The sequence below is a fragment of the Corvus kubaryi genome, unplaced genomic scaffold, assembly GCF_017639235.1.
Source record: "Corvus kubaryi isolate FWS band 111438036 unplaced genomic scaffold, C.kubaryi_AGA036_p1.0 37265, whole genome shotgun sequence".
Classification (NCBI taxonomy): domain Eukaryota; kingdom Metazoa; phylum Chordata; class Aves; order Passeriformes; family Corvidae; genus Corvus; species Corvus kubaryi.
The window spans coordinates 3392401-3403101 of NW_024581080.1; the positions used below are offsets into that span (position 1 = coordinate 3392401).

Sequence of the window (10701 nt, forward strand, 5' to 3'; positions counted from 1 at the left end):
CCCCCCGCGCGGCCCAGGCAGGGCGGCGCCGCGGGAGCGCGCCCAGGAGCGCGCCCCGGCCCGTGCCGGTGCGGCCAAAGGCGGCACTGCAGCCGGAGCCGCCGCCGCTCTCGGCGGCCGGTACAAATCGGTGCTTGGGAGGCACGGAGGAGGCGCCTGCGGAGGTATTCAGTGCCGCAGGCGCCGCGCCCACGGAGCTGCAGGGCAGCCCTGCCTCACGCAGCCTGTCAGAGTCGGTATGAGACTCTAGCGGGCACTAAAGCTCCTCTCAAACCCTTCAACCTACCTACAAACATCCTTAACTCATCGTCAGCCCCATTTTGAACTACTGCTCAAACTCCTTCGTAAGGGCCACTATAGCCCTGAATTGAAGGAAGGAGACAGGCTCACCCAATATTGAAGCAAGACTTGGCAACTGGGACAAAACCAAACACTGACAGAACAGTGCAGCCAGTATTGCTGACAAAGCCCAACTGTTATTCTGCACATAAATAAGGTTGCCTATGTGCCCACCAAGAGTATAGTACGTGCCCAATTACACAGGTTCCCTGCAATAGGCACAAGGTTCACAGCTATTGCCTCCCAAGACTACCAGACATCTTGCAGTCTAGTAAAGCAGTCTAGAAGAAAAGCCAGTCAAACTGATATTTAGGGAGTGGGGAAAGGAAAGAAAGAAAAAAATAGGACACATTGTGTATTTATACAGTTCACAAAGACAAGCAAGCTCTCTGAAGAAGCCTTTTGGGTTTTTTTTGCATGTAGAAGAATTCACAGTATCATGGAGAGAGACTGCAAAGCCAACAAATTCTGTATCAAGGCCCAAGACAAAGTAGTCTTCCAAGCTACCTGTTGAAGAGGATGGAGAATGCATCAGTGTAATGCTATGTGCTGCCCAGGAAACATTTGTAAACATGGTAAATACGTGTTACTGCTTTTTGATCTCCTAAAATTACAGCTAATAAAACAATAATCAAATGCCATTACACATTCATGATGGAATATTCAGTCTGTTTATTCCTACTGACTACTGAAGAAAATACTAAGTATATCAGCTATATGTATTTTTACAATCAGACATCAAAATACTTCACATAGTACCAACTTAACTTCTAGTTACCTTACATACTACTGCATGCATTAACACTGGAGAATATTCCCAGAAAAGAATTAAAACTCCCAACAAGAAAAATGGAAGAAAATATAGGGATAACTAAGAGCATCAGCCTATAATCTCCCTTACTACAATTGATCAACTCTCCTTGTATAAGACCAAGTTAAAAATGTAGTTGTTCTGCAGGCTTCGGTCAGATAAAAATAAGAAATAGTATTATGCCTGTTTCATGATTCAGGCCAGGTTAAGTAGTCTAACAATACATAATCCTCTCTGCCCTCATAGATGCCGATAAAGAGCCTAACCATTAAGAAACCAAGAGAACTGTTATATAGTTAGCAGTAGTCGATTTGACTATGTACAAAATAGTCTCATCTTTTCAAGCTTGCAGTTCTGTAATATGGTTGCCTTACTGCTACAAGGTATTCAAATACAGTAGCAGCAATACATTCTACGCTCATGCTCTGTAACACACGGCAGCTAGCAGTTTACTACTTTGAAAAGTTTTAAGTTGACCAACAGAATCCCTGTCCCAAATACAACTAGTAATGCATTCTTGAAGAGATCTCTTCTCACATCCAAAATATTCATTACCTTTCCCAAAAATTGAAGTGGAGGTATGTAAAATAAGATTTGACAGGTTTGCATATAAAAAAGGGCAGATTGAATCTACAGGAGCAGTAGCAGTGCATCAATTAATCAGACCAAGCCAAACAAGTTAAATGAAACACAGAGCACTGCAATCAATGGCACTACAACATATCTAGTAGCAAAATTCATAGGTCACATGCAACAGCAGAATGGTCACCTTAGCATATAACCCATATTGAAAGATTTTACAAGTAACTACACAAACAACTCATCGTGAGCTTCAGCACCACACCAAGACACTTCACACAGGTATGAGGAGATACAGACAGTAGTTGAAAACAGTACTCTTTAGGAGTACTTCACGATATAGCCCGCTTTTTCATTCTGGTATCTACATATATAAATATATAAGATACAAAAAGAGATGCTGGATGCCCCATCCCTGGAAACATTCAAGGTCAGATTGGACTGGGCTCTAAGCAGTCTTATCTAGTCAAAGATGGCCTGCTTATGGCAGGGGGACTGGACTACATGATATTTAGGGGTCCCTACCAACCCCAATTATTCTGTGACTATATGAAAATGAAATCTCCCAGGATTTATCTTCGCTAGACATTCTGTACGAGTGCCATGGACTTGCTTTAGACATCAGTAATATACAGTTCTTCCAGTAACATCCAAAGTAAGACTATGGACTTCCACATGTTCATAAGCTATGAAAACACCTCTCTAGGCTACAAATCCAGGCAAGCAGTTAGTTATTCACTCCGATCCTTTGGCTCTCGGTACTTCCACTGGATATAGTCAAAGATGTCTTTTTCGCATTCTACTGGCAGGGCCTCTCCAGCAACTCCTGCAAGCAAATTACACAGGCTATTTGAAAGGTGGAAAGCATGTACCATTCAGAAATGCCAAATGCACTGCAAGATTAAGACAAAACTGCTGTAGGTAAAAGACCTAAAAAACCCACCCAGAATGACCTCCCCACCCTCTGTGAACTTTTCATAGTGTTTACATGCTGATTCTCATTAGCATCAAAGGAAACAAGGTCATGAATTAACTTTGGGGCCATGTGGTTATGCAGCTGAATAAATTCATAATTGTGTGTGGGTATATAGAGTCACCTCTCCTCCAAAACAAAGCAACTGAAGGATATGACATACCCTGTGAAAAGAGTAGGAAACCAAGTATGTGCTGTCCATGACACAGAAAAAAAATCTTTAAATCAGTAAGACTTTAAGCAGATTAGGTGGCCCAAAGAGGTAACTTTGTGCCACAGAGCTGTCTGTACATAAGTGGGCTGCCCCTTCTTGCTGTAATGGTGTCCAGTACCAAAAAGGACACCGTGAAAAATTTCACCAACTATAGCATTTATCAGAAGTATTTCCAAAACACTGCAATCAACTGAAGGAGATCACACAAACTGCATAACTAGAAAGAATACTCCATGCAAAGGCCCAGACTTACCAGTAACACCCAAACGACGTATGGTATATTCATTGATTGTGAAGCCCATTTCCAGAGCATGAGTTCTCATGTTCTTATTGAATATATCACTTCCTGTGAAATACAGTACACCACAGTAATACTGATCTTTCGGGATAAGCCTAGAATAAAAAACAGAAGCGCAGACTTAGGACAAATACGTAACAAAAAAGTTACAAGCCATTTAGAATTCAGTCATTCTGACACTTGTAGGTTTACTTTGTATTCATGTGTATACATTCTGCAACTCTGTACAATTAATTTCCCACAAGCCAGATGCAAGAATGAAAGGAACTGCATATCAAAGAAAGGTTCAACACATCCACCCTTACCCCGAAGTTATTGGTGTTCAGCCACTACCCGGTTATGATGCTTGCACTCCTGCCAAGAATCAGTGTCAAAGCAGGAAGATAAAATAGGACAATTCTGAATCTGAAGAGAATATCATTATTTGAAACACAGCATTATTGCTAATAACCTGTTGTAGTTACTAGCAATTGTCCAGTGGCTGCCACACTGCAAAGGCATTAGAAACCCAGTAAATGTCACGTTCTGAACATGGAAATAGAGATTTGAATGCGAAAACCGATGCAAATGCCTACTCTGTAGCAGACAGCTAAACTAGGGGTTTGGGTGGGGGTTTTTGATGTGTGTACCGGATGTCGATTCTCCTATGTGGATAGGCTGTTCCATCTTCTTTATCTGGCAGCTGACAGACACCCTGTGAGGAAGTAAGGCAAGCAAGAAATTCAAATGAAATTAAACAGATTTGAGAACCATCTTTACCTCCCCATCCCTAAACAACCTCTAAATAATCCTCGGTCATCCTGGAAAGCAAAGATAAATCCCTGCTGAATTGAATAAATATTTTACTAGGACAGCCAGACATCAGAATACAGTGAATCACTATTTTACACTGTTATGAGAACTGTTGTTCAATGTAGCATATAACTGCTTCTTAAATTTTTATTGCACCAGGAAGGATCGCAGGATTCCTCATTTCCCTGTCCTAATTATTATCAGGGTTTTCAGTACATACAAATATCAGCAGGTTAAGAAAAGAAAAAAAACCCTGCACTATCAGCATGGGATCTAAGAAAATTAATGTTCTTGTAATTCATTACTTGCTTTAGGCATCTCACATAATCCCTATTATATCCTGTGTCTAGTAGCTTATCCATTAAATCTGTTCTGCAGCAAAACTGACACAAAAGGAGACAAAAGTGTATTATGTATTAGACAAAATCAGGTAAAAATAGCTCCGAGATCAAAGCTAAATGTTTCCAAGATCCTGACGCACAGTAACAGAAGTGGTCACCGGTGCAACTGAAGAGGCGATGCTGCGCTGAGGTTCCAGGAAACATCCAGCAATACAGACACAACTGACATTATGTGAGGAAGCTTATGTCAGCAGGGTTCAGAACTACGCAAATACCTGCACACTTTCTAATACTGACATCTTACCATATGGGACTCCCTGAGTTAACTGCAGAAGTTCTTACGAGGTGCAAGGGGGAGAATTAAAAAAACAAACACAGACACACCATCCCCCACCCCCAATTCCAGCAGTCCAAGCTTGTATTCATCCTAGCTTCCGTCAGGAAAAGTAATTCCCCCACAACATCCTTCACCACCAAAAAAGTTCTTACCATGAATTTTGTGTCACCTTTAGAAAGCATATCTGTGACAAAGTGGACTTTTTCTAGTTGTTCTACAACATGACGCAGAAGTTTCGACTAGGAACAACAGTAAAGAAGAAGAAATTACTTCACAAATAACAAGAATATCTTACCTATTTACTAGACAGAGGCTCATATAAGTATAGGACATCATCATAATTATATGTACTACTCTACACAAAATCTGACCCAAACGGAAAAAACCTAACAATGATACCGGGAAAAAGCTAATAAAATTATAGTTGTGCAACATAAAAACCATTTCCACCAATACCCCCATGTGAGATTGCCTTTAGTTGGAAATGACAAATCTAATTCAGGTTTTAAACAATGAATCTATAGAAGCAACACAAGAAGAAAAACCACTGTCATTAATATCACTTCAGAGTTAGTCCCAAAACATTACAAGGGCAGCAGGACAGTTTCCTATCATCTAAATGATTATGGCTACATAAAGAGATACTCAGTCTACCTTTAATCCAGATGGCTTTACAGTTCTGCATTATAAAAGCACTCAAATTCAAGGGAGTGGGGGAATGCGTGTGACAGGAAGAGGAAGGACAGAAGGATAAAAACAAGCATATTGACCAGTTCTGCAAGAGAAACGCAGTATAATACATGGACTTGAGAAGTAATTTTAACTCCTCAAAATAAACATGGTGATCCAAGAGAAGAGTTTAATATTATAGTAAATACAAAACCACAAAAAGCTGCAATACAAGTCTGAGACTATATGCAAGGTACAGTACTGATCCACAGCATCTGAGAAACACACCTGTTTGGATGATTCAGATGTGAAGCTGGGATGGGTTAGGAGAACGTCCATATCACCACTTGACTCTGCACCTAGGCAAGAAAGACGCAAAGAAAAATCCTTCTGTGTACAGCAAAGTATACTAATGTTGGTGAATGTCCATCTTACCTCTTCTTGGAAACATGTTTTTCTAGCAGAAAATGGTCGCTATTCTAGGTATTAGTAAAAAAAAAAAAGTCTCATAGTAAAAGAATCTTGTTATTTCATCAAAAGGTTTATACACCCCATACCTAAGAAAAGATCCAAGGCTTTCCTGCTGCACTCTATAGCAACGAAGCACAAATGTCGTTCATGTAAAAACAAAGCAAACAATTTATGTTGCAACATCCTACTCTTTATGGGGGAAGGGTGGAGAAGCAAAGATTTATGTGTCTCACCACCGAACTAGCTAGTCAAGACAATACTAACAGGAAAGGCCAGGTTCCAGCATAGGCTCTCTCAAGAAGAACAACACACACAGTAACTTGTCTTGCTTATTATCCCAAAATAAAGATAACAAGATCATAGCATACCAACCTCGCCTAAAACTGCCACAGACTGTAGCAATATAGTTTGGGTCCAGCTTCTTTATCTCCTTCAGCACAATTTCCTACATAAAAAGGAAAGAAGCGTGTTTAGAGGCGTCAGTCATTCACTGGCCATCAGTACTCACATTCTTAACAAAGAGATCTTACCTGCATTTGCAGCATTTCTTCCCTTGGGATTCTTTTCTCGAAATCTTCAAAATACCTGCAAGTACAAAAATAAAAATATCTCAAAGAGTGGCAGGGGCAGCATCTTAAAATTGTAGCCAATTAAATGTATGTCAGAGGAAAGAATACCATCTTACAAAAGCTCCCAACTCTCATCAAACATCTCAGAAAACATCTTGCAAGGCAACAGCAAAAACTCACAACTGCAAGTTTGACAACGCTCGGAACACGGTTTCAGTATTTCCACTGTATACAAAGAGCTGCTATGAGGTGGGAGTAGTATTACCATATAACCAATTGCTTAATATTTACTTAGCCCTCTGAAAATACAAAAGGTTCCTGATGAAACTCAGCCCACCAGCTGAGTGGAAGGGGTCCCTCACCCATGGTCAGAGGTGACCTATTCTGGAAAGAGTTAAATGGAAGCTCCCGACTCAAATACAGCTCCAGACATATTTGCCTTCCACTGTAAAAATCAGATTGTCAGCATGCTGCTTGACTGTGGAGAAAAAGAGGCCAAGTAAAACAGCATTTGGTACATCTGGTTCACTTGCAGCTTCTGACAAACACAACTGTAGTTCTTCCAGAACCAGCACACCAGACACTCAACAAGCAGCATTCAAGTAGACAAATACCAAAGGACAAACACACACTCTGCACAGCATTCTCAAGTTCAGACATGCAAAGGTCTTACCTCATTCACAGCACATAAAAAAATAGTCCAGGCCACTTCTACGCAGATCATGAAGAAACACCACTACAACCTCACTAAAGTGGTTCTCCCTGAGCTAACTGAGGAACTTGATATTAACTTCCTTCTGAATGGAGACTAAGCCTTTCAACCCCAATGAAACAAAAGCTCTAAATAACTGCTGAAAAGCACGTAGAACACAGAGAGAAGAGAACCTTACTCGGCCTGCGTAATCTTACGTTACATCCTGGTGTATGAAGGACTCATTAAAAATGCCAAGCACTTGCACCCAAGAAAGCTTACTTCAACCCAATTCGCTGGTGATGGGTCAGCTTGTGCTCAATTTTTCTTAGATCTAGGAAAAAAACCCCAAACAAAATAGTTAACCAAGGACTAAAAATCTTACAGTAAGTTTCCACCAATGCAAAGATGACACATGCAAAAAATACCTAACGAGAACACAACCTCAAAGCAGGGAATTTCAAGCTATCTACGCAACAGCTGATAGGATGACCACATATGCACAGAGCACTTCTGATAAAGACTTAATAGACCACCAAAGAGCCAAAATCCTCATTATCTTCCACGTAACCTGCACGTCCTTTACTTTGGATATGTACACTATACCTTAAGCCTGTGTACTAGCTTTACAATCTTGCACACCTTCCTCAAAACCTAGGGCATATATGCTACTACAGTACCACTGTAAAAGAGGCAGCTTGACAGAAAAAAAGATTACTGGAGCATGAACAGAGGCCCCAAATTTACACTTACCTTCTAGAGTCTTAATTCCTTCCTCGACAAACTTCCTAGCAGCAGCAGGACTGCGAAGAGACAAGGCAGTCTGGCATCAGGAACAGTAAGAATCTTACGACACTGAATGGGACATTAGAATTCTTTATAACTATCTCAGTTCTTAAAGGCCAAGACTGAGGTTGCTTGTGCTGTTTACATCTTTTCAGCATACTCATTTTCAGTTAATGCTTTCGGTCAGCAGAGATCCAAAGCCTGGCCTGCACATTTTTTAGCATCAATATAACTATACAGTAATGTATAACTGTAAAAAATTAAATACATCACATCAAATAGGCAGTATTGCTTCAGACAGTAACACCAAGTGCACGGTAACATCACAGCAGAGTCCCGATGGGCTTTTTTGTTCGCGTGTTTTTGTCTCGATGCCTGCTTCAAGGCTCTGCTTCTCCTTTTACAAAAACCCCAAGGCCAGATCCTCACTGCCGCTTTTCTTGGACTTTCACGGTTCCATTCTTGACCAGCATTTCCCTCGTTCCCCTCTCAGCTTGCACACAGGAGCTTCCCACTTCAACTCCTGTGCCACAAAGTCTGTAACTGATGATTCTATACCCTTTTGTCTCAGTCAATCCTGTAATCACGACTGCAGTGTGTCAGTGGGGGCATTACATCATCAGCTCAGGCTCAATCTCTTCATTATTTGCAATCACCCAAATTCTGCTCATAAGTCTATCAAATGAACAGGAGAAGGGGGGGAAAAAAAAAACGAAAAAACACCCCAAGAAACTTTTACCCAATGCCAGTGACTCGCGTCAGGAGGTTGATAGAAGCACTTGTATCATCTTGTCGAATCTACAAAAACAAAACAACACAACCCAAATCCTTCTTTGCTCCATTTGCAATAAACAAAAAAAAAGCCTTGAGAAGACAAAACAGCCTAGTCAGGCTCAGGCTCCGGTCTGGAGGTCCACTGTAAGTCACTGGAAAACAGTACCGAGGGTAGTACGGCACATCACAACAATGCCACACGTAACTAGCCTGAAAACCGCCCGACTATCCATGCTAAGGCGAACAGCAGGCCTAAAGCACAAAACTCCATGGCCTTCCAGAGACAGAATTCCACTTCTGACAGAAGACCTGCGCATGCCAATCACGTAAGCTAACATATTTTCATAAACAGACGGTTTTGAGGCTTTGGCTGAGCTTCTCAATCCTTGATTCTTACTTACCATACACTCTGCGTTCACCATTCCTAAGATTCTCCAGGGACAACAACAACAGAAATGTGCAAAGCAAGCAGGCTACTTTGCAAGTTATCAAGGAAAGCAACTATCGAGAACCACAGAACAGGGGAAAGAAACCCACCTTTTCCAATTTGCGTAGTTTTCCAGTGGATAAGAACTCGTCTATCTTCTCAGCTATTTTAGCACCTACTCCATCCTAAATATTGGGGGGGGGAGTACAAACAAGTTAACTTCAAAATCACCATTATATGGGGGAAGCAAGGAAAACTCCCTAGAATTTAGAGTCCAGAAAGAACTATGGGGCACCCAAGACCACAATAAAATATTGGGCTATAAAAGAGCACAAGAATTCAGGGGCACAATACACATGGCATAAACACTGTAATTCAAGGGCTATTGCAAGTTTCCTCGAAGCAATAATTTTGAACAAGGCTTTGATTCTTACTGCTCAAGATCTCTGAATCAACAGAGGAGTAACAGAGCAAAGGGGAAAGATATTTTTACAGGCAAAGACTCAGATGGGACGCCCAGTTCCAGCTGCGAAACCCCCACAGTGGCCACCCTTCGTCCCCGTCCCCGAACTCTGACTCGGGTATCGGAAAGAGGCGCTGGCAGAAGCGGGGCTGCCCCCACGCTTCCCAGGAACCTCCGGCACCTCGTCCCCGCTCCGGGTGCCCCAGATCCTCCCGCCGGCAACCCGGGCGCGAGCACCTACCAGCTTCTTGGCTTCAGCCCCGCTCCGTATCTTGCTCGGATACCGAGATATGACCGAGGCCGCTTTCCTGCGGAACAGTGCCGGTCAGCGCCCGAACGGGCTGGGCCCCGGGGCGGGGGCGCGGCGGCAGGGAGGCGGTACCTGTACGCGTTGTACTTGTGGATGGCCCGGTTCACGTTGCGCTCGTAGTTGGCCAGTTCTGCAGGAGAACCGCGGTGAGAGCAGCCAGTCCGCGGCCTTTCCCACCCACGGAACCGACCGAGCGCACACACCTACCGGTGAGGAAGTCGGTGATGCCCTCGTTGGGGCTCTCCTGGGGAGCTTTGCGCTTGCTCATGGCCGGCACCGGCACCGGGCGCCCGCGGGAGCTCCGGGCAGTGATCGCGGGGAGGCGCTTCCGGCAGTGGCGTCACCGCGCGTCCGGCCCCGCTGCGCGTGCGCGGGAGCGCCGGAGCGCCCGCGGCGGGGCCGCGGGGATCGGCCGGTGGCCGCTGTGCTGCTGGACGCCAGTGTGCCGTGTCACGGGCCTTCCTCACGTCTTGATGGCCTCGTAGCTCTTTTTACCCAAGTAGCCAAGTATCGTGGGCTTCAGGTGCCATCACCTGGGTCTCGAACGTCCGTACTTATCGACCTAGCGCTCCTCACGCGCCCCTCTTTTCACGCACAGCACGCATGTTTCTGCCTCGCGCATCTGAGATTTTTGGCCAGTCTGCTTTAGCGGCACTGTTCCAGGCTGCATCGGCAGCCGCGGTCTAATACCAAAGTAACCCAGTTCCAAAATACCAGAATAAACCGGTTTCAGAGTAATAGAAAACCAAACTTCAAAATACCAAAGAAAACCAGGTTTCAAAATCTCAGATGTAAAATATCAGAATTTTAACCTAACCCAAGTTCCAAAATACCAAAGTAACCCAGTTTCAAAATAC

General features: G+C 43.3%; 1 protein-coding gene across 1 annotated transcript; it reads right to left on the reverse strand.

Annotated features, from left to right (window-relative positions):
• Window positions 1–991: 991 nt before the first annotated feature.
• Window positions 992–10188, reverse strand: POLB (DNA polymerase beta). The gene is made up of 14 exons (XM_042024986.1): window positions 10052–10188; window positions 9917–9974; window positions 9776–9842; window positions 9182–9256; window positions 8610–8668; window positions 7838–7887; window positions 7367–7418; window positions 6355–6409; window positions 6197–6269; window positions 5642–5712; window positions 4837–4923; window positions 3844–3908; window positions 3170–3309; window positions 992–2555 (listed from the first exon to the last, which is right to left on the reverse strand). The coding sequence occupies exons 1-14, from the start codon at window positions 10110–10112 to the stop codon at window positions 2461–2463; spliced, it is 1008 nt and encodes a 335-aa protein (XP_041880920.1). The 5' UTR covers window positions 10113–10188; the 3' UTR covers window positions 992–2460.
• Window positions 10189–10701: the final 513 nt, after the last annotated feature.

What these genes read in the sequence shown, in the direction of transcription:
- POLB (XM_042024986.1), bottom strand. Translation starts at nt 10,112, where the DNA reads ATGAGCAAGCGCAAAGCTCCCCAGGAGAGCCCCAACGAGGGCATCACC. An exon ending in CACAAGTACAACGCGTACAG is followed by an intron (nt 9,843 to 9,916) that starts GTACCGCCTCCC and finishes ACTGTTCCGCAG; the next exon opens with GAAAGCGGCCTCGGTCATAT. An exon ending in CATAGGAGAATCGACATCCG is followed by an intron (nt 3,310 to 3,843) that starts GTACACACATCA and finishes TTTTTATTCTAG; the next exon opens with GCTTATCCCGAAAGATCAGT.